At 38.5% G+C, this 25,115-nt stretch overlaps 1 protein-coding gene across 1 annotated transcript in view; it reads right to left on the minus strand.

Annotated features, from left to right (window-relative positions):
- nphp4 (nephronophthisis 4) overlaps positions 1–25,115 on the minus strand; it is a 169,812-nt gene that overhangs the window by 82,871 nt on the left and 61,826 nt on the right. Inside the window, exons 9-11 of the mRNA XM_088007009.1 lie at positions 7,966–8,184; positions 7,329–7,461; positions 2,591–2,643 (exon numbers count right to left, since the gene is read on the minus strand). Coding sequence (XP_087863135.1) covers positions 2,591–2,643; positions 7,329–7,461; positions 7,966–8,184 — 405 coding nt within the window. The remainder of the gene's footprint in view (positions 1–2,590; positions 2,644–7,328; positions 7,462–7,965; positions 8,185–25,115) is intronic.

Raw genomic sequence — 25,115 nt, forward strand, 5'->3', positions numbered from 1 at the left:
ACTTCGCAATTTAACAGCTCCTGCTCTTTTCGAACACTCCACCTTCAGCACATCGTCCATGATGTCATCTATGACCATTCTTAGGAGCACCTGACTGAGATGTAGCTCAGCAAGTCTCATATGTATATGTTAAATAAAATACTTTCCCTTAGAAAGTACTTTCTAAGGGAAAATACAACTCACTTTTAATTTCCAACATAAAAGTGAGTTGTATGATTCAACCAGACCTTAAATACCATGTTCACCTCCAGATGTAACAAGTAATATTAGAAAAGGACTGCAGGAAGTCTGGGGAAATACTGGGTAATAAACGGCCAATGCAGGAGCCTCTGGATATTGTGGGCGACCTTCAAGCCTTCGGGTGCATCTTCATGAGAAACTGTCATGCTGCTGTGATCAATACAGTCACATAGGCTCTGGAGTACCTTGAGCTCACGTGACTTAAGGTCAGCCAAGTTTGTTGGTGCCTCCAAAGCTCTACCCTGAATGTGTATTACAAAGAACCAATATATCAAATCAGAGAAGCTCCGGCTCTAATACACCAAGTCACATCAGTTGAACAATGAAACAATGGACATGTGGTTAAAGGACTCGCCAATTTAGTTTGTGGAAAACAAGCATTTGTTTCAAGGTGCTACTGCAACTAAGTAAATCATACACATATCATTATGAGTGTGGCATTTGATTACAGATTCATCTGGTAACTCTTTTTCCAGTAGGTCTGTGGTTATTTCAAGAAGACATGGCCGGACATTTTGCTGTCTCAACAACTTTTGTGTCCAGGTATTTACAGGTCCTTCTCAAAAAATTAGCATATTGTGATAAAGTTCATTATTTTCCATAATTTAATGATAAAAATTAAACTGTCATATTTTAGATTCATTGCACACCAACTGAAATATTTCTGGTCTTTTATTGTTTTAATACAGATGATTTTGGCATACAGCTCACAAAAACCCAAAATCCCTGTCTCAAAAAAATTAGCATATTTCATCCGACCAATAAAAGAAATGTGTTTTAATACCAAAAAAGTCAACCTTCAAATAATTATGTTAAGTTATGAATTCAATACTTGGTCAGGAATCCTTTTGCAGCCTTCAATGCAGCGTGGCATGGAGGCAATCAGCCTGTGGCACTGCTGAGGTGTTATGGAGGCCCAGGATGCTCCGATAGCGGCTTTAAGCTCATCCAGTGTTGGGTCTTGCATCTCTCAACTTTCTCTTCACAATATCCCACAGATTCTCTATGGGGTTCAGGTCAGGAGAGTTGGCAGGCCAATTGAGCACAGTAACACCATGGTCAGTAATACCAGTGGTTTTGGCACTGTGAGCAGGTGCCAGGTGATGCTGAAAAATGAAATCTTCATCTCCATAAAGCTTTTCAGCAGATGGAAGCATGAAGTGCTCCAAAATTTCCTGATAGCCGCTGCATTGACCCTTCCCTTGATAAAACACAGTGGACCAACACCAGCAGCTGACATGGCTCCCCAGACCATCACTGACTGTGGGTACTTGACACTGGACTTCTGGCATTTTGGCATTTCCTTCTCCCCAGTCTTCCTCCAGACTCTGGTACCTTGATTTCCGAATGACATGCAAAATTTGCTTTCATCCAAAAAAAGTACTTTGGACCACTGAGCGACAGTCCAGTGCTGCTTCTCTGTAGCCCAGGTCAGACGTTTCTGCCGCTGTTTCTGGTTCAAAAGTGGCTTGACCTTTGACCTGGGGAATGCAGCACCTGTAGCCCATTTCGTGCACATGCCTATGCACAGTGGTTCTGGATGTTTCTACCCCAGACTAAGTCCACTGCTTCCCCCAAGGTCTGGAATCGGCCCTTCTCCACAATCTTCCTCAGGGTCCGGTCACCTTTTCTCATTGTGCAGCGTTTTCTGCCACACTTTTTCCTTCCCACAGACTTCCCACTGAGGTGCCTTGACACAGCACTCTGGGAACAGCCTATTCGTTCAGAAATTTCTTTCTGTGTCTTACCCTCTTGCTTGAGGGCGTCAATGATGGCCTTCTGGACATCAGTCAGGTCAGCAGCAGCATGATTGCGGTTTTGAGTAATGAACCAGGCTGGGAGTTTTTAAAAGCCTCAGGAATCTTTTGCAGGTGTTTAGAGTTACTTTATTGATTCAGATGATGAGGTTAATTGCTCATTCAGAGAACCTTTTCATGATATGCTAATTTTTTGAGACAGGGATTTTGGGTTTTTATGAGCTGTATCACTTTAAAAAATTACTATGTTCTAAACTGAAAAAAAGTGTAAATAATAAAACTAACTGGAAGTTTGGTTGTTTGTATTTTTTTTTTTTTGCACAACGCTCATATTTATTTGTGAAAAAGAAAACCACAAGTAATTTTCCTTCTACTTCACAATCATACACTACTTGGTGTGTTTCTACCAAATAAAATTCCACTGAAATATAGAAAGATTTCTTGTTTTAACTTAATGAGTTTGAATACTCTTAAGGTACTGAATTTCTATTTTTAAAAATGTGCAAAAAGTTGGCATTCCAGATAGATGCTGTATATCATGTGACTCCATAGCATGTAACATCTGGATTGTAATGATTAAGAAGGTGTCTTACCCCGGGGCCTCGAGGGGATTCAGGAGGAGAGGTGGGAGTGATCTGTTTTCGACCTGAAAAACAAGCAAATTAATTAAAAAATAATAATAATAAAATCAAATTTGCCAACTTCAATCCTAGAAAAGTGATGCTTTTCATATTGCATTCCTGCAGAGGTCTACATTTACAAGTCACCTGACAACACACCAGCTTCTTCAGTTCAGAGTTTAACAAGTTGAAATATTGGCGCTGTAATATCTTCTGCATGCTCTGAGTACATCGAAGGGGATTATTTTATAGTTTGGTTAAAGATTTAATGGAATATGAGCTAGTGAGAGGGAATCGAGGTTAACTGTAAAATGTCATCTTATATAAACTGCTTCTCTACTGATTGGATTTGAAGCAATCTGGCATCCAGAGGTATATGAATAAACCGTAACATTATGTACCGAATAACCCGGGCAAAGTAAATAACTCCACAGAACACTGGAATCCCTCACTATTTTCAAACATGACAAATCTATCCAATTTCACACAGATCAAGAGCCAGAGTCAGATTTAGACAGCTCGCCGAGTTTAAAGAGTAACAATGCTTCCTTGAGATTTTTTTTTTTTGGTAGGTAGCCATGGCAATGGTGAAATGAAAGGCGTTCCAGCATCTCCTTGTCCTCCTCTCCAACTCTGCCTCACTCTTTATGCTGGGCTTCACTGGCCTTTTGGAAATTGCTTCAGTTGCCTGCGGTGTCTTGCTGTAGCTCCCATCTGTTCAGACTGCATGCATACAGAGTGGACATGTTATGAGACTGGCTGGCTTTCTCTCACAAATTCGCTATGGCATCAACCCCCCCGGCAACCATTTTCTTTTTAGGGTCTTGCTGTTTTCTCACTGTTATGCTTTTGGAGCCCGTGGAGAATTTGATTCACCTTGTTAGTAGGACTGATGTGCAATTGGCCGTTTGTTTGGGATCAATGAATGGCTATCGTGACAGCTGAACAAACAGCTCTCCACCCAGAGTTGGACAGTTGTTTGCTTTACGAGAGGTGGGCTGCATAAGAGTAAAACACTAAGGGGGACATACAAGGAACGCATTTAAACACAAACCCCTCGAATCTATCCACATTCTGTCATATCATAATCACAAATTTAAATTTATTCATCTGGACTTTAGGTGACAGACACAAAGATGTCTGTCGCATATATCCTGTCCTTCTTGAACTGGAAGGAAAGGATACATGATTTTCAACTTTTTTTTCTTTTTCACACAGAAATATTAACTTGTAGAGAACTTTTGTGGAAAGAGAACGGCATAACTGCACAGACTACGCATTCATTTAAAAAAAGCTGCTAAGATGCCGATAGGAATTTTGAGGGAGTTAGCACTCAAGTGAAAAAAATCTGTCAAATGGACAGTGCGACTTATTCACTCCCCATATCTGGAGGGAACTTTTGGCCTAAAACAAACACAACCCATAAGTACATCACACCTTTCACCTAATCTGACAGAACGGGCAAAGGCAGCAACATTTTGAGAATTGACAAAGTGGAAACACTTTAAACCTCTTTAAACCACTTTAAACTTTGAATCCCTCTGATCTGGAGGAGCTGCAGGAATCCACAGCTCAGGCACGGGAAATTTCTTAATAGGACAAGTAAGACCTACATGGAAAAACTATGTAAAGGAGGAAGATAATTCAGTACACTACCCTCAACAAAAAATCTACACAGTGAAACATTGTGGAGGCAGCATCAGTCTTTGGGGAAGATTTTCTTCAGCAAGTGACAAGAGAATGAAAGGCTTTCAAACATCCATCTGCGTATAAGCTATATACTGTTTTTTACTTAGTGATAAAATTCCTGAAATAAATGGGCTTTTCAATAATAGTATTGAATGGACCTGTACATGTTAAAATATCAGAAACAAATTCATGTAACTGTCAAGACAAGAAAATAGAATTAATTCAAATCTATAAAATCACAATTTCAAGACCAAAAAGGAAGTAAACAGATTATAAGTCCAAACTGAATGTAACACGTCCTCTATAGTCACCGAGGAGATGTGGGAGATGTCTTATTGTACATAAAGATGACGGTGTAGCAAAAAAAGGAATGAATAAATCCATCAGAGATCACCAACATCAATCAGATGTTGAAATCAAAAGAAAAATTCATAATATCACTCTTCTTTGAAAACAAGCCCAAGTCTTCAGTCTCCTTTTGTGACTCTGTAAAAGCACTTGAACGCTGATTAAGATGTCATCAATAGATGCAGCCAAAAGCCTTGTGACGCAAGCCCTGATCAGCACTATTCTTCTCTCCTGAGATAAGTAAACAGTCTCATTAGGAGGGAAATAATCAATTACCCAACCAGGGTTCACTCGAGTTCCTAATGCATCGCTGGGATTGAGTGGCTGCGTTACCACACTTTTAAATCAATTCACCGTCAGAATCACAACAAATCAGCAGTATAGCCTTCGATAGGACACGCAGACAGTGGCACATCATTTATTCGCGGGTATGAGCGGCCACAGAATATTTAATCAGAACTTGGATTTAGCGGGAGACTTCTTTAAAGCTCAGGATTCAAAACTTAATTTAGCAAAGATATTGTGGAACTGACATGCTTAATTCGTCGGGGTAGAATGGCGGCGCTCTGCAGGGCAGGAGAAGTTCAGAAGCATCTTTTTTTCTACCTTGCGCTGACTGCGGTTCATTCAGATCTGAATTGTGTAAAAAAATGTAAACAAACGAATGTGTCGCATCGTCAAAATAAAATATTAGAGTACCGTATTTTCCGCACTATAAGGCGCACGGGATTATAAGGCGCACCTTCACTGAATGGCCTATTTTAGGACTTTTTTCATATATTAGGCGCACCGCATTATAAGGCGCATAGAATAGACGCGTCATACTCTATTATTACACATCCACATTTATAAAGAAATGGTCCCCGAGTACTTTATATAGTAGGCTGGCCCAGTTGTTGTTTCACTCACGGTGTTGGTGTTGCGATATTATGCCCAACTGCTTTCTGGGTAACACAGACCAACCGACATGCTGCAGAGAGTCTCTGTCTCTCTTCCCCTGCCCCTCCCCCCCTGGCTTTAAATGTATTATCAAACTTTATTAACAAACCAACGTTCTGACAACTATCCCATCATGCACCGCGCATTTCTTCTTCTACGGGGGAAAAAGAACCGTAGTGGACCAACTACGTAAGCAGCTTACTGCATGTCTGTGTAAACATGAGGTCTTTCATTTCGATCTGAGTTAATTAGCGTAGCATTTCTGCCGGATTTTCACAAAATATCAGCCACGACAATGGACAGGGGAACCAACAAGTTCATGTCATCTTTTTTGGACGACATCAAGGTGTTTGAGCCACTGGATGCCTCCAACATTGTGCGCGTCACAGCTAAAAGCTACCGACAGATGAGGAAAACAGCAGATCCTCACACCCTCAGCATAAATATAGCTGTGGACAAGATCACTGATGCCTATTGTTCTTGCAAGGCTGGGTAAGTTGGCATTCATGGTTTTGATGGTCCACAATGTACATTAGCATGTGTTTAGTACTGTAGCTTGTGTTTGTGAGACGGTCACGCACGTGGTAGCTGCGCTGTGACGTAAAATGGGCATTAGCCAATGAAATGCGGCCCCTGTGGTAAGGTCCGTTGCTAGACCTGTTGTGGCTCAATATTGGTCCATATATAAGGCGCACCGGATTATAAGGCGCACTGTCGGCTTTTGAGGAAATTGAAGGTTTTTAGGTGCGCCTTATAGTACGGAAAATACGGTAATGTGATAGGCTGGAATTGATAAGAGGTCAGAATGTTCAGCTGCCACTCCAGTGAATTCTTCAGCACATGGCTGCACTTCGTGTCAAACAGCCTCGGACTGCAGCTGGTGACAGCAGTAGCGCTCTACTCTGATGCCCTGCAAACTTGCTGCGGTGGCACATGAACCGCTCCTCCATCTGCTGCCAGCTCTGGTTGCATCGGCCATCCAGCTTGTAACAGAGGATTTACAAAGCAGAAAGCCTCCAGAAGACGTCCAGCTGGTCCAAGGAAGTGGAGTTGCAGGCCAACCATAAGATGAGGGACTCAGTGGCAGATTAGTGGTTTTGAGGAACGTCACCACAGTGGCCTTGCTGCTTCCAGGAGGGGGAGAGAGCCTGGCAGTAAACTAACTTTACAAACTAAATAGCACTGGTGGTTGTGTATAAATACTAATAAATGGCTCTATAAACAAAATGAAAGAAACATTAAGAACATAAATGAAAACTACTGAGAATGAATTTGTGAATGCTTTTTCAAATCTCAAAGTCTGGGAAAGAATCTACATCCTAAAGGGAATACTCACAGCCAGTAATAAAGAAATACTAAAGACAGCTTGAAATGTGATCCTTCTTAGGATTTTGTCTTTCTTAAGAAAATGTAATGTCACCCTCAATTAATGAGCAATGATAACAGGAAGGCAAGGAAGAAATATTTTTGATGCCATTACAATTCTTCAAGAGAAATTAGCTAAACTTGGCAACAGTGATTCAAATCGGTAAATACACAAAAAAACAGAGATCTGACATGGTTCTTATTGGTGCATTTTACCAAACGGTTAGAAGAAAAATAAAGTTCAAGCTTTAAGAGGAAGAAACGTTTCACTTTCTTTAAAACAATGTTTTCTCATGTCATTTATCCTGTTGCTTATAGAATAATTAATGTGACCTTAAAAAGTCCTTGTGAATTAAATGAAGATATTTACTTGGTGAAGGTGATGATCTCTGACGTGGCACATCCTCCTGCTTAGTCCTCAGAGATACCCTGGGGCTGGACGGCTTCTTTTCCAAACTGGAAAACAGCCAGAATCTTATCACATCCTTTGCCTCCAAGCGTTCCTTAAGAGGAGAAAGTTTAAGCCATGTCAGTGTCCAAAAAGAGAAACGTTAAAAGAACCCTTTAACTCCAGTTAAAGGGAACAGCACAGATTCTGGAGCCAGTTAAGGGCTGAAATCAGTGAAACAGCAAACATACGAGGAAAGGAGACTGTGCAAAAAGTACTTTGAAAAAACAGTAATAACAACAACTATGTGATAATTGACAGCATATGTGTGGAAAATCTGAGGATCTTAACACTTTTTCTTTGTTTAACTCTCGTTCTAAAAGGGAGAAACTTCCAGACAATTTTCAGTCAATGTGATTAGAATATTTGGAGCAAAGCTTTAAGCGGTCATCTTTGTTGAGACTTGACAATACGGACAATTCACAACAAAAATAGTGGGATTTTTTCCCCCCTACAGAGACAGCACCATCTTGCAGTTGTCCAAGAAAACTAATTAGTCTAAAAACCTTTCTGTATGTTTTCAGACATTCATATAATTCCCTTTGAGCTTTTGTGTTACCTGGACTGTGCTTGGAGCCGAGATTGCAGCCGGGCTTTGAGTCTGGACAGACGCTTCTGTGCTATAGACCATCACTCCGAGAGGATTCGGCTTTGCACCTCCTTGCAGAACAAGCTGTACCTCTTTGCCTTTCCAGTGAGCTGGCTCCTGGAAGGGGCACCAAATCCCCCAACGAAGGCACTGCAAGAAGGCAGCTCTGGATGTGGAGGTAGCAGACAGCTATGAGAATTGAAAACCAGAAAAAAGAAAAGAAAATTTACACTGTCATACTTGCCCAGTTCTGCTTAAACTTTCACCTGGAATTGGAGTAGTTGTCTACTTATGTAGGATTAGAAATTCTTACAAAAAACACCCTATTATTAGGGAAAAACTATAACTTGGATATTAGGATGGGCAAAAAGTTGTCTATACTTTGTCTGCATTGTTTTCAGAAGCAATGGGCTTTTTGAGCGTGCAGATGTAAATAAACTGAAATGTACATAAATTGTCATCACACAATAAATGTGTGGAACAGAGTTATACTGAAAATGACTGCTTTAAGTCATTCACATGTTTTCCAGTGAATGAATGGTCACTAAGACGGAGTTTTGCTGTCCCTTATACTCATGGCTAACAGATCTTAATGACCTGGATTGTTAAGATGAAAAAAACTAAGTGTACAGAGAAAAATTTACATAAATATTAATCATTGCAATAGTTCACAATAACATCGGAAAGCCATTTTGCCCCAAAGTCATGCAGCCCTTTTTTAACCACTAAATATAGCACCTTAAATAAAGCTTCTTGAAATACAGACAGTTATCATGTATTATTCTACACATGGTTTCAGCTGCTTCACTGTGTATAAACCCGGTTTAGAATCAGGGCTGTTCTGGTTCAGACATATAAAGAATGGAGGAAAAGTCTTGTGCTTTAAATCACCCACAGCAGAAACATGAGATTTTGCCGAATTGATTAAAAAACTGAGCCTTAAACTATTACAATCAATCAAATGTGGGACAGTATATATTACCCATACAGTACAACCTGCAAGTCCTTGTTAATTTAGAAGAAAGTGCAGCATATTATGGTTCACTGAGGGAGTACAATTCCCCTAATCACAACTCGTATGGCTCATACAAAAATCCGATGCAGCGTATCATTACTCATACAAATGCTATATTTAATCTAAATGTCATACAGAACCTTTAACCAGGTATAATATGAAAAACAAGAACTGCAGGTAATAATTTAGAATCAATTTTAACAATTTCTACCGAGTGACCATGGGAAAAAAAACTGCAACAGTAAATGATTTATCAACTTCTAAAGCTCAGGTCTTTGGAATGAAAAACATACATTGTAAAACAACAAGAGATTGTACTACTTTAAACTAAGAGAAAAATTTAAATTTAAAACTGTTTAACAATTAAGCATAACGCGGTGAAGAGAGATAACATTATGAAGAAGCTAATTGATAATTTTTAATGGGATGCTGTTGTAAAACTACATTTAGCAAATTATGAGTAGAATGTTATAAAGCAGCAGAGTGCAGGCTGGGAAGTTTTGTTTATCTATTAAGATTGAAAGAATAATGACAATACAAATTTCACTTGTTAATTATACATTTTGATTGAAATTCAAAACGCAGTACTTTAACTCAAGGTTATGATGAAGTAACTCAATCTCAGTATAATGTAGGTTACATTATACTGAGATTGAAAACCAGAGTCAGAAAAATGTCTTCCAATGGTTGATTTCCAGTGAGCTTCGTGAGAAGATGCCCAAATGAAAGCAACAAGCCTCCACCGATTGATTTAATCCATTTCCACAGAGTTCTATATCCCCTTATCCTCAGCGAGCCAGAGAGTCGTATCTGATGTACTGTGTTTCACTAGTGGTGCACAGCAGGAGAGCGGGAGCTGCGTATGACACCACAAGAAAAACTGAAGGGAGGACTAAATTGCTAAAAGAACACGGTTGTTTGAGAAGAGGCTTACTGGTGACTGAAAGCTCACATCAGCTGTTTGCTAACACAAGACCAGAATCATTCCTATCCCATTGTTTTCAACGCTGAACAACATTTCTGACTCACTGGCTTAGACCAGAATTAAATAACCACGTAACCAGACTTGAAACACGTCGTTCTTTTTTCTGGAGTTCAGCCAGTCACTCAGGTCTGGTTGAAACTAATGAAATCAAGCCAAAAATGCAGTTAATCAAAGTTGATTCAACACTTACGGGGTGACATTACTATTTCAGACATTACCATGCTGATCTGAGTAACCTTTGCCATTCACAGATAAAATAATTTGAATAATCATTTGGCATTTTTTGTAGTAAGGTTGGTTATCTTGATTTAGTATTACAATCCGTTTGATGGTCTGAAACACAAATGCATAACAAAAATCAGCAAGGGGGCAAATACTTTGTACTGTAACTCCTCTGAAGTTTTTTTTATTATTATCATTATTATTTCCAGAAACTTTTGTTGCCTTTCAAAAATCATCCTTTCAGCTTGACAACAACACTTATAATTAATTTAGCCACAAGAGGTCTTTACAAGCTAAACAAAAGCGACAATCATTTTGTTCGTTGTTGCGAAGACTAACGAGTGCAATCTCTGCTGAGGGCAGATTCAAAATGTCAATTTATTTTGCATTATGCAAAGTAATCTTGCTGACCAATTAACAAAGCCCAAAGTCGAGTGCTCGGATAGGTTAATGGAGCTGACATTTTGAACAGTGCAAGGAATACTGCACTCCAGCAGGGACGCAGCGCTCAAAATCTAAAGGTTAAAGATCTGAATATTCGCTTTTTATTATTATGTAAACAAACACCTTATATAAACCCTTTAATACTTCATATGTCTGTTGTCCTTCCCTTAGTTCTATTTCAATATACCAATCTCAGATTACAGCAGCTGCATTGTGTATTTGATTTGTGGCTCTGAAACAAGTGGCTTTACTCGTTATATACATGTAGTCAATAGCTATGCTTGACCCAAATACAAAAAGGACCTGCTTGTTTCACGACGTGCATTTACTGCTTTAAAGTTTTAAGAGAGCCCTAAATCTGATCAGCACCCCATATCCTCGGACACGTAGCCATCTTAAAATTATGATTTTATCCCCAAGAAGCACAGGTTTTAACAGCGTTTTCTCAAAACTGGAAATGCAGAAATATATGGCAGCCATTAAACAGATAGATGTGTGATCCCTCCTGAGACATTGCTGTTTTCCCATCTTATGCGGTCAAATTAATAAAATGTTTTATGTGAAACATTAAATTAAACTATTTCAGTTCCAAAGTTATGATAAAATGATGCAACGAGCCAAAAGTCTTTTTATGGCCCAGAAAGTAGCCGGTAAAAATTGCGAGGAAATTTAATTGAATGTTTTCCTTCTCTACTCAAACCCTGCCTGCCTGCCTTCACCACACACACACACACACACACACACACACACACACACACACACACACACACACACACACACACACACACACACACACACACACACACACACACACACTTCATCTCTAAAATGTATGCATTCCAATAGAACACGACTGAAGGAGTAAAATGAGTGTTCAGCATATGACATAAAACTAATTTCTTATATTATTCACTGTATTTATTGCAGGAGTGATTTGGTAGCAGAGACGCCCGGCTGAGCCGTGAGAGAAAAGAGGAGACAAAAGACCAATCAAGGGGCCTTTTCTGCTGGGACGCTTGCAGCCTTTTATCTGCCCCACACTCAGTTCTTATCACAGACTTTCAGTCTTCCCCAACATAAGAAAGTATGAATGACTTTTTCTTCAAAAGTCCTCACAGTAAGTACAAATGAGGACAAAAAGACAAGAAATAGCTGGTGTAAATACCAACTAAAACAAAATATTAATTCACAAATGTTTAAACCAAAAGATAAACTAAAGATATCAGAATGTGTGTCTATTACTCACTTTGTAAAGCTAATTTTCCCAACAAAAACCTTGTTGTGTGGATCCACTGCCCCCCTGAGAAACATCTTAGGACAACTGGGTGAGAGAGGTAATACTTCTCCTGCCACAAGCGATTTTTTTTTTTTAAATCAATTTCTTAAGGCCTGAATATTGTATTAGAATAAACTGGAAGAATTATGTAACAGCTCTTTGTGAAACTAAAAACTGCATTAATCCCTGTCATGATCTCAGTGTGGTGGTGTTTTAAAGTGCTTTGAGAGAGCAGGATCTACAGATGAACAGCATGGCGTGTTGACAGCTCGGGCTGGCAAAAAAACATGAAAGAGGGAATGTCAGAGACTCAAAGTTTTATAAAAACAAAGATTATAATAACCCCATTCAGAAGTGCGTGTGAAAAACTTTGTATTATTCATCTTTTAATCTGTACATCTCAGAACCGCTAACAATAAAACTGTGCCACAAAACTTCTTGAATAAAGTGCAGCAATGTCATATTTATATGCAGGTACAAGGCTTTTAATGGCTTTGTGGTAAAATCAGAGCACAGCAGGAGGTAGGTTAGCCAATGTATGCATAGGTTGAAGATTTTTATTGAAGACATAAATGTAAGAAAGAAAAAAAAAAGGCCAGGAAAAATCGACTTATTCTGAGCGCCACAGTAGCACACTGAGTCTTAATCAATTGCATGCTGGCTGGTGACAGCAAAGAGACATTAAATCAATGACTATATTTTAGAAGAAGTATAACTTTTTACACTTCGAGTGTTATGGACACGGAAAGAAAAATTTGAATTAATCAAAGATTTTGTCTTTTGAATTAAAAGTTTGTTGTAAGGCTGGCCATTATGTCCAAACAGGCAGAATGATCAATGGGTTATTTCCCCACAGTGTGATTACACAGCTGATTTGAGTGTTAAAGGCTATATTCAAAACAAGCCATTAAGTTTCAGTTAGAAAGAAAGCCGGCACGTTTCCAGAGTGCGATTGGAAGTGAAGAATTAAAAACGTAGGCCCAAGGCGCAAACAAGGAAGGAAGGAAACTTTTTTCATAAAGTTCGACTGAAAACAATAACAGGCAATGTCACTTCACACATAATTGCTCCATGTAGCAAAAACATTTTCTAAGGGGAGAATCCATCAAAATGGATTAGAAGAGCAATGCTGCATTGTTTCCAGACAAATAATGAAATTGTCTGTTTCAAACATTTAACAGGGAAGAAACAAAGACTCCACCGCTGTGACCTGAAGCAGGAAGGGTAATCATCTAACTTCTGCAGGGCATTAAGAAGATGAGGGAGAGGGGAATATTAGTTAACTGTGTGCAGAGGACAAGTTCTGCACATCAAAGACGACGGAAAACGTTTCCCAGCCGACAAGAAGAGCTGGAAGCGGAGGCACTACACCAGCCTGATTCACCACCGAAACATCAGCAATCATAGAAACAGACACACAGCCTGATATGTGACGGCTTGCCTGACTTCCTTGAATATGTCCGGATTTAGGGGGGTAAGAAAGAGAAAGCTTGCAGTAAGCTGAGATAAAGCGCTTTGCGAAGACATATCTTTGGAGAAACTCAAAGAAATTGGAAAGATATTCAGTGACTTGGGGCTTTCTAGAGTGCAGCAAGAATTATTCCTAAATTAGGAGGATGTGGGCATTGGTGGAAGACAAAGTCTGACAGTTATTACCATTACTGCAGTCTGTTGAGCTGCTCAAGTCATTATTTCAGCCAAGACCCTGTGACAGGAACCGGCCCGTAGCCTCCTCTACTTATACTTCAGAAGGAGAAGCCTTACAGGACTGAGAGAACATGCATCAAGATCATTCATTTAAAAGGTCTTGACTGCCGATATTTTAATATAGCCACATTCTCCATACATACTCCATATAAATTCAAAATCCTGTGTACTCTATCGAAGGAAATGGAAGTATTTACATCGTTCTCAGAACTGCTGATTCTGAAAATTAAAGATTTTGATCAAAGTTTGTTTGACTTCTCAGGCAGGTTGACTGAGATCACTTCTGTAAGTGGTTGCTCATATTGTAACACAATTGATTGAGACAAATAGTGCAAGATAGTGCATTTAATTGTATGAGATTGTTTAGGTTTTCACTAATCCATGTCTGTCACAGTTGTCAATCTTTCTCCATTACAAACCATTTATTCACATAATTAACTTGCCTACAGCAAAAGAATGCCTGAAAGGTGATTTATTTGTAATTGCTTTTGGTCTTTGTGCAGCTTTGTGCAGCGTTGTGCATTTTCGATTTCGATTTTTTAAATCCGACTTTATTTTGTTTAATTTAATTTCCCTTTGGGGTTAATGAAGTATTTTTGAAATTGAATTTAGTCATATGTTTGGTACTTTTTGTTTTATCTGTCCAAAGAAAGAATATTTCATTTTGCAAACTGTGTTTTTACAGCAGGCTATGCTGACATCCTGGAAAAATGTCAAACCTCCTGTTGACTCTGCATAATTCGCACCCAGGTCCAAAACTGGAAATATGATCTGTGATGGCATGGGCGTTTATGTTGCCCAGTGGCAATAGGGCAAAAGCATTTATTAATGACATGACAGGAGGCAGAGGCAGCTGGATAAGTTTTTAGGTTTGGAGCGACATTCTGTCGGTTCACATTTATCAAATGCAGCGGACTTGACTTAGCAGCACTTAGTTTCACTTAACAATACAGATGAACAATGATTCTCAACATACTGCGGGGAGATTTTGTCAGGAAACAACTTGAGAAAAATAAATCTACAGCTGCTGAGATAATCATTTGCTCCTTACCCAACTAAGATGCACTCTTCCTGCTGAAAGCAACAAAAAGAAGAATCCTCAAACAAAGAGCAACTAACCAGAGGCACCATTAGTAAAGACCTTTCAAACGTCTCAATGTAACGTTACAGGCTTCAGGCACTGAGTGCCTGTCGTTTTCTTAATTTGTCAAATTAGCCGAGACTCTAAAAAATAGAGTATTTTGACTTAAGAACCCCAATTAAAAAAACCTGAAATAAAATTTTACAAGCAGATTATTCATTATAATTCAACTAAACATGTTTCAAACAGATGAAAAAGCTGCTTCCAGCACTGAGTCACTGAGTTAGTCTAATGTGCTTCACCTGCCCCTGGTTTAATATTGGGGAAGATATACCACCCAGTGCCTGGATTGACATAAAGTTTAATGTGACGCTTTATGGATCCTCAGGTTTTTTTCCCCATACATCACCACTGGCAGTTTGACATTTCAGTATTGAGTAAAATGCCAGGCAATCTAAAACAGATGTCTGTTCTATAGGGGATAAACTTTAGGAAACTCAAAACTCTTATTATGTTTTGCAATCACATAATTATCACATAAACCACAATCATCAGTCACATGAAAGAGAACAACAAAATGAGCCTTTGTTTCAGCTTCCAATAGGACAAGAACCGTAAACTGTTTCAGCCAGGGCTGCAATGTAAGGGTGATCTTTAAATCCCACTTTTCCGGTTGTTTTTTTTTTTGTTTGTTTGTTTTGTTTTGTAAAACTAGTTGGAAAACGATGCACACCTGAACATCTAAATTAATGCACAAAATCCGCGTAGGACAGCGAAAGTCCTAGCGCAAAATTTTCGCGAAACAGGCGGACGGAGCCTGGTGCTGCAAGGCTGGAGGCCTTGTCCTGTTAGGCTGTGATTTTATCTTTTCTTTTTATCTTTTTATTACTTTCTTTTTCTTTCTCACTGTTTAAAATTATGTAAAGCACTTTGAAATGCCTTGCTGCTGAAATGTGCTATACAAATAAAATTTGATTGATGATTGATTGATAAAGACAAATGTAACTCATTTCAACATACTGTCTATAGCTTAAATATTAGAGCATTAGGAAACACACTTCTCTACTGAAAATAATGTAAATGAAAATAATATGTTTTAACCCTAATAGATACATCTTGACCAAAATATGTGACGTATGTTACCACATGGCTAGAAGCATTGCATGATGAAACAATTAATTACCAGTGAATAAACAGTTTAAAAAATAAACAGAAACACAGTGGTTATGACAGTTTATTGTTTTATTTATTTTAAAGTAATATTTTTAGCGTGCAAACAACTTTTATCATGGGTTACGTGAAGGATGCATGATGTATTCTGCATCCTAGAGGATCCCAGATTGGGTCAAAAGCGCAGAATGTTGGCATTAGTTTCTATGCACCACAAATTTGGAATAAACTTCCAGAAAACTGTAAAACAGCTGAAACACTGGGTGCCTTTAAATCTCAACTTAAAACCCACCTGTTTAGAGTTGCTTATGGCTAAATTAGGATTAGTGTGTGGGTTTTGATATCTTCAATGTTTTGATGTTTTTAATGTTTTTATCTGATGTTTTTAATGTTTTTATCTTTTCTTTTTATCTATTTATTAATTCCTTTTTATTTCTCTTTCTTACTGTTTCCGAGAGGTTAGAGTCCTTGTCAAACGGCGTTTTGACTAAAGTCCAAAGGGTTGGAGTCCCAGTTGACGGCGTCTCAACTAAAGTTATACAGCTTTTTATTTCTCTTTCTCACTGTTTACGTTTTAATGATGTTTTTTAAATCTCTTTCTCACATGCCGTTTTTATTTTAATTATGTAAAGCACTTTGAAATGTCTTGCTGCTGAAATGTGCTATACAAATAAAATTTGATTGATTGATTGATTACTGGAGTTCTTCATAAACAAACAAACATGAAGTGCTGGTAGAAATCCAATTACTTTCTCTGGGCCTAAAATTAAAAAGACATACGCTCATAGAGATTTGCTTCTGCCTGCATTTTAAAATGCTAGGAAAAATGTTAAGAATATAGTTGCACAGAGTTAAGAGAGAGCTTGCGAGAGATCTGTTTGGTGATGCAGCACTTTTATGCACTGAACATTTTTTAATTGCTCATACCTCTCGAATAGCTCTGGAAGTGAACACCTCTACAGTCGGCAGCTTTGCCTGCCGGGTACAGAAGAAGCCAGAAAACAATGCAGGAGAAAGAACACACAAGAAGTAGGATAACTTGAAGCACAAGAGGCATGCTGTGGGCTGGCTCGCACTCTAAAATGTGTGCCTGCTAATGACATCCCACACATTCCGAGGAAAATTTATAACCGGGGCAGATATGCAGGATTCATGTTTGGAAAAATGTTTAAAAGTGTCCCATGTTAAATTTGCTTTCCACAGGAATGCCTTGCTTTGTGTTAGAATTATCTATAATTCCAAATTAAAAATTTGAAGTTTTGTAGTTGCTGTGTGATAAAATGTGGAAATGTTCATTAGTTATGGCTGTAAACCACTGTTTCTGTTTTGTTGTCTTTTTTATATAGCAATCTACCATAGCAGACCAATCGGAGTGACACATTTCCACCTACATTTGCTCAGAAATGTTGGAATTGTTATAGGAAAGCAGTAATGCAATGGTCAGATGGTTATTAATTCCTCAAAGTGGGAAATAATTAATTATTCCCATTGTGAAAAAAATTTAATAACTATAAGTTTATGATATGTAAATTCATAACTACCAACTATGCAAATACCATTGCCAGGTAAAGACACTTCATTTTCTTTCTCTAAAAATAGTCCTGCAAAAGTGTTTGATTGAGCACATGGATTGTTTCATACACCATCAAAGACTTGGCTGTTCTGCTCTAGATATAAGAGAGCATATGAAAAAGCATAATTTAAATAGGCCTGCTTCAGGTTTAAAGTGGCTCTTAGCACCTCATTTGGTAACTGTGTTTAATCAAAACCCTTGCTTTCTTCGCTGAAGCTGCTTTACAGAGACAGCAGGGTCTAAGTTTGAGTTTGAACTCACAAGACAACGATTAGATGTTCAAACATCACCACCAATCGCCTCTCCGGTTGCCAGGGCGCCACATCCATCTGGAAAAGGATGGCACTGCTGGCAGGCACTGACAGGGTAAGACTCACCCCGGGCCTATCGCAGGGGGGAGATTGATGCACTTCTCGGCGGGGGAAGAACTGACATTCATTTTAATTAGGCAGGCAAAATAATGTGTCTGTGGCACGTAGCTTCCCTTGCCTCATCTTCAACGTCTCCTCTCATGGAGAGAAAGGAAAAGGCGTCTCCAGGGAAGAATGAACTCCAGAAAAGGCCACCAATCAGGCCGTGTATATATCACTTCTAAGTCCTCATGACATTATTTTTCTTAGGATGTTTGATTAACATTTAATTAACATTTGTATGACATTTCATATCAGAACAAAAACAAATATTTAACCGGTTTCTTAAAAAGTGAGCTTCACACCAGTGGGAAGATTCATGTCTGCGTAACAACGAAGGTAGCACCAATTACCTTAGCAGCACCAAACACTGAGGGGTGTTTTTTTTTGTGTGTTCTGGGGATAGTGTCATTGTGGCACAAACATTTTAATGAGTGTTTGATTGCTAAAAGCTTTGGTAGATTCACATTAATTTACCAAACACCGCACAACCCTTCAGGCGCACAGAGAGGCGACACACATACAGCCACTTAGGGGCAGTGATGGGAAAAACACACAACAATCTATACAACATGTACCGTCTGTGAGCCAATTAAAACCCAAACAAGAGTCTCCGTGGCACCAAGGAGAGGCTGTACACTGACACCTTTAATAAACTCTGCTGCTGCCAGCCATGTTCCTACCTTCTGCTCCACATACCGTTTCTCTTCCATCCCCTTCACACTGACATCTCAGATACAGAAATAAAAACATGATTAAGAGGATTTTTTTTTTTTTTTTTTTATGTGTAGAGCTCAACTTGGAAAAGGCTTTTTCTCAATGTAAATCAACTCAATATCAACTCTAGTTTCAGTTAAAATCCTTACACTGTTGGGTATTTATTTAAAAAAAAATGAAATGTAGAAATTAACTTGATCAACTGGAACCCCTGCGGAAAGGGTTATGACTCAAATTAACTTTCAGATATACCAAAGCACGAATACATCTTTTTAATGTTAGCCATGCTCTAAACTAAACAGTCTGACTCTGATATTTCATTAAAACTGCAATCTAAGGTTCTACATGTTTTAGGCAATGTGCTGTCAGGACATTTGAGCAGCTCTCTGAACTGAATTAGTCATGTTAAGGGAGAATATTGAATGAAGTGCAATAGGTACAATGCAGTGTAATTTTTCTTTAAAGCAGCTGAGTTTGTTAATACAAGCTTATGCAATTATTAAACTAAACAACCCATTAAAATTTGATTTTTATTGTACAAAATCAAGCACGTGCAGAGGAGGGGGTTCTGGGGGTGTTTGAGCACCTGCCCCCTTTGCTCCTTGCCCCCAAGTGCCCTTTTGGTCTTTTTTTTTTTTTTTGGTATTATTTTTCTAAGCCCTCTTCTGACACATAATAATGTACTAACATTATTTGTTTTTTGTTGGGGTTTTTTTGTACAAAATAAGCCTTTTGTACAAAAAAAATTAAAAAACTAATTTTTGTCTTGTGAACTTAAAAAGTTATTTGCCAGACATAAACTTTTATTTGCAAAACTCAGTAGGCTTTTCTCATGGTGACATGCATTAATAATTACATTTTTGTTTTTCTTTTTTTCGTTTTTCTGCAGTTCCACATTAAAGTTTGATGCAGCTCTGCTTTCCTGAATGGACCATCTTCATCTCCACTGCAAGTGTAGCAAACAGGCAGCTCTGTTTTTATAGATTACAGTCCACTAAAAGGTTGCATTGAGCCCTTGTTTACATTTTTAATAGTGTAATTCTGTAAAGACAAAATATGTCTGGTGGTCCAGCTCTGATTTACATATCTTCCTAAATTGTGGATTTGAATATGGCAATAATTTCTCATAACAAAATAGACCTGCAGAAAGAAATTACTAATAAAATATCTTACATATGCATAGTTGTATGCTTTATATAGAGATTTTCCTTAGCTTTGATTGTATATCTCACAATTTTGTTATTTATCATTGTTTATTAAACTCTGAAAGCTGTGTGGCTTTGATAATATTCTGTCCTAGAATGAGGTTAGATGTGCCCCTTTTTTTTTCAGCACCTGCCCCTTTAGTGGTCTCTGCATGGCCCTGTACAAAACATATTTTTTGCCATTTTTGTGATTGACGTATAATGCGGTGACATTAGGTGGAGTAGTCAGGGGGTCGGCTGATTAAACACTTTTGCTACCTACTGTTTAAGGTGACACTTAATAAAAGTGAGGCGTTTCTACGGCATGTCTGAACATTTTTTTAGATCACTAAACTTTTGAAGCTTACACGATGTCGTTTACAAGAAACCAGATAAGATCTGACAGTTCCATCAAACTTGACAGCTGCAAGCCAATAAAAGAAACCCCTCTTTAAACACTCACTAAGAGAGTAGCACTTGGGTCCCAAGCTAAACATTAAGGCTAACAGAATACATCGAGAAATTCTTGGATCTTCAGTATAGATCAAGCAGGTTATTGTCAAAAGGGACATGCGGTCAGAGGAGCCAGGTAAGGCAATCCCCTCAACAATCACTATCATTTTTATTTATTTATTTTTTAACACAAATATAGTGTCAACATGCTTCATATTCTACAGAAAACAGAAAATCCCAAAGGGGAATGTATGACCTGACTGAATTGCATTTGAGTGCAATTCTGTTTCAATTCAATGTATTTCACAATAAATGTAATATGGCAACTTTACAAGAAGGATAGATTAATAAAGTGAACAAAAATCAGTAATCTAGCAACAGGTACCATTACACCCTATTGACAGATATGTCAATTTTAAAGTCCATTAGATGAAAAACAGAGTACATATAGTTAGTGGCAGCAGTAGCTCCTTCAAAGACTTTGTTCAGGAGAGAGGAAGTTGAATACAGAATGGCAGAGGAGCTTATTGAGGGCTGTCTAGTGGGCTCCTCCAGGAATATGTCACAGTTATACACAGTGGGGTTATCAAGCAAGACAATGACCCAAAGCACTTTAATAAGTCCCCAGCTAAATGATATAAAAATTTAATTAATGTCTTGGTGTGGCTTAGTCAAAGTCCACACTTATATAACAACTCAGATGCTGTGTCATCACCTTAAAATGCTACAAGGTGACTGCATTAACAATATTCTTTGAAGAAGAGTGAGCCAAACCTCTTCCACAGTGATGAAAGAGAATTATTACTAGTAATCATAAACGGTTGATGGAAGTTGTTGCTGCAGTTGTTGTGGAACAACCAGCAGTTAGGGGGCAATTACTTTTTCCACATTTGACCAAGTTGATTTGGGTTAACTTCTTTCCTAATGTACTCATCTTTTGAAAAATTATTTTGGGTTTCCTGATATAATCTCTGTGGGAGAACTTTTAGGACTTGAAACCTGTCTGTGACATCAAAATGATAATCAGTTGAAATATGTGGGCAGGAAAATACTTTCTCATCGATTCAAAGTTAGTAGGAGCCGGAGCAGAATTAGTGGCAACTGAGGCCATTAATATTTTAAAAAGGTATTGTTGCATAGGTTCAATAGACCAGAGAAAAATAATCTACAAAGCTCATCTAAAAACTAACATGAGAACAGAGACTGCATTATAAAATGTCTTGGAAATGGTCTCATTTTTATTAAAATTTTTGTTGATGAAACGCCAACCAGTTGCTTTACTTTGGGTGTAACCTGCACTATAAATCAAGTTACTAATAACTAAAATTCCTCTGTCTGTTTAGTGCGCTATAAATGACCTTATTGTCCACATTTGAGGAAATACGCTCTCTCCAGCCCTGCCTCTCTCTCTCAAGACATAATTAAGGAGATAGGACACTGAAAATGTCTGATAAGCTCCATATCACCTCTGTTAATCAGCCTCAGCTGTTGGCCAAAGGCAAAACTACATTTTAGTCCTCATTTTTCCCTTTTTCTCATCTCCACCACTTATGAAGCAAGTAACGGGATCCTTCAAATATAGTATGAAACGTTCTGACATTTTCCTCACTGACAGAGGACAGCATCATGATTGTTTAGGCATATTTCATAAAAATGGTAAATACAATGTTGAAAAATAAACTGGTGTCTTAAATTCCTGCCTTGCGTTAATCCAGAACTGACATGTTAATTATATTGAAGATATAAAATTATATATACAGTCAAACCAAATGTTAAGCAAAAAAGGCTTAACCGATTGTCAAAAGAAATTGGACCACAAAGAAGCTACAATCAGCTATGAAGCAGAAGAAATCCAAATCATTCTGACTGCTATGTTCCTGTAATAAATGTAATTAAATTTTTTCAATAAAATGTGTCATTTGATGAATCAAGTCACTGTATTTGCTGCAATTCCTCGAATCATTAAGTCATTCTGTGATTTACACAGAAGAGATAATGAATTTTTCAATTTAGGATTGTTTGAGATGATAAACAAATTGTTGAGAAAATAAATTTAAAATAAGCTAGTTTTAAAACCTAACATGTCTTGATTCAAATGGCCTAATTGTGGTTTTAAAATCAGTAACTTATTCTGGCTCTTTGACCTTTAATTTACCTGTAGTTACAGCAGATGGTTTGCTAGGATCGTTTGAACTGCCTTTTGTCTGTGTGGGAAAACAATACAGTGGAAGTTCTAGCTTTTCACACTCATCTGTGAAAGGCCGTAAACACGGCAGGGTTCCTGGCTTCAGATAAAGGGTCAGAGATAGCTCCTGGTTGGAGGAGCAGAGATACGCCTTATTTGAATAAATTAAAGAAAAGAAGATAAAACTTTCTACATAGAGTAACAAATCAGATTTGCTCTTGCAACTCTCCAAAGATGTCTTTGCTTTTCTTTCTTTCCTTCTTTTCCAAGTCTGTCAGGTAAATGAATGTATGTCTCTGTTGTTCTGCAGTTTCTGTTGTAAGTTTATGCATTGTCTTATATTGGATTAAACTCTGTAATTCTGTGACGTCAATACACATTGCTGTTTTCCTTGTGGCTACACGTGGCTCGCCGAGAGGACCTGGGATCCAAGAGGAAGAGAGAGACAGACTTTTTCCTACATTACATTAAATTGCTACATTAAAAAAATATTAAAATCATACAAAGTACCCTGTATGAATATAATGCATTCAAGAAATAAACATACTACCATAATCTGATATAAAGTTTTCCTTGCCACTTTTTTTACTCATCATAAATGCCACCTTAGTCGGACCTTTTCTCTTACAGACGACGTTGTTTTCTTTATAATACTGTAGAATGCTGTATTCCCTGCTGCCAGATTCAGTTCTGCCTCTGCATATATCCAGATGAGAGCTCAGTAAAGGGCAAAACAGTGAGTTTGTTTAAAGGTCAAGCATTAATGGTTACACTTCCTCAGACGCTCGGTAATCAACTGTGCCACTCACCAGGCTGAGTCGGGGTTAAAGGTCGTACAACATGAAAAAGCGAGGACGGCAACGCTTTCATTAGCCGTTCTGTGCTGGCCCAGTTACACAAGCGGAGAACCTATTTCAGTACATGACGCATATCACAACTGTCAACATCCTTTTTTAGTAATTTAGGTTTGATATCATGTAACAGCTCGGGAGGGCTGCCAATTACCGTTCCAAGAAGGTGACTCACATCTAGCAGTGTCTCTGGGGCAAGAGCAGAAGACACTGGCAGCATGAATCCAACTATCTTCTTTAGATAGAGCCTTAACTTTAATTCTGCTCACCCATTTAGCCTCTACGTGTCTTTTTTTTAAGACTTTGACCAAAGAACAATCACTCAATCCTCATGTCAGTGTTTTGGATGACTGCTGCTTTCGTCACCCTCATGACAGATTGATTCTTTGGAAAAGGACAAAGTCATGCAGGCCGTCAGCGCCTTCATCCTCAATTTCCCCTGGACCAGCCCACCCATTAGTGATGAGCTAGTGCTTGTCAGCAGAAGAAGACAGGCAACAATATGCCCCATCGTGCTGTATTAAATTGTACAGTTTGTGACTGCATCGCATGGCTCAGTAGGTGAACAGTGCCAAGCTTACAGAGGCTGAAGAGAGACAGCAAACAGCAAGCAGCAGGGAAGAGATGCCTGAGATGAAGTTAAGGTGAGGATAAATTGATGCTGACAGGACATAATTAGGAAAGCTGCCATTTCCTAACATCACTTGTCAGTGATCCAAGTCTTCTCACAATTTGTCATACTGTAGAAGGTTCTTACAAAAACTTTTGAGTAAATAACTAAGTACAAGAGGTGCTAAAAGGTATAATTTTCTTTAACAGCACCCCATGGCTCAATACCTGCAGAACCCCCTTCAGGAAGAAGAACTTTAAGTCATTTTCTGAATGACTAGATTTAGTGTCTTACATGAAATAGTTTTCTCATGCAGCCAAACAGAAAAACTCCTTTCTAGGCTGTATCTAACCCCTGATTATTCACCATGTGAGCTTTCATACTAAAGGTAAGCATCGCAGAATCACTGTCGGTATCAAGTTAAGTACAACATTGGCAATATACAGTTCTTTGCATAAAATGTGTCTTTGAAGACGTTCAGCATCTTCTTGTTTTTATCCTATTCAAGAGCCACTGCTACTGAAGAAAGTAACTGCCTGAAGTCCAGTGATGTGTTCTGTCTCACTGCACTTCAGCGCTACTGCATTTTAACCGCAAGAATAAAATGCGTCATTTGACATCGTGCACTCCAGCAGTCCCAGCGTGTCTTTGTCTTAAATCTTGAGGCAAGCTGGTCACACTGACCATCTGTCATAGATAGATACATCACACCCTCAAGCTCCCTTCAGATCCCACAGCAGGGGTGTCAAACTCCGGCCCTCGAGGGCTGGTTTACTGTAGAGTTTGGATATGCGTCCACCACACCTGAATCAAATGGCTGAATTACCAACTCGTGCATTCAAGTTGTACAGAGTCCTGCTAAAGAACCATGTGTGATTTAGATGTGTTGACAAAGAAACATCCAACTGTTGAGGCACTTTGTGTATTTCAGGTTGACACTGTCCATTACAGTAGTTCAATCTGGTTAGTAAACTGCTGCAAACCCATATTCAGGTCTCTTCTGATGCAGGCAGTGGACTAATGTGGAAGTACAATGTGCTGCAGCAAATAGTGAAGGATGAAGAGTGCAAACCGTCAAATCATAAGCAGTGAGAAGTATGCAACAAAGTACAATAGGACCACTGATGAAAAAAAAAAAAAAAAAAGTGAAATACTAAATCACAAAGTAGAGCGACATTCAGAAGGTAAAAGGCAGGAAGTGGACCTACTGCATTTGACCTCAAGAGAAGTTGATTAC

The sequence above is a fragment of the Poecilia mexicana genome, unplaced genomic scaffold (genome assembly GCF_051168715.1).
Source record: "Poecilia mexicana isolate PSO_F unplaced genomic scaffold, ASM5116871v1 scaffold_7, whole genome shotgun sequence".
Lineage (NCBI taxonomy): Eukaryota > Metazoa > Chordata > Actinopteri > Cyprinodontiformes > Poeciliidae > Poecilia > Poecilia mexicana.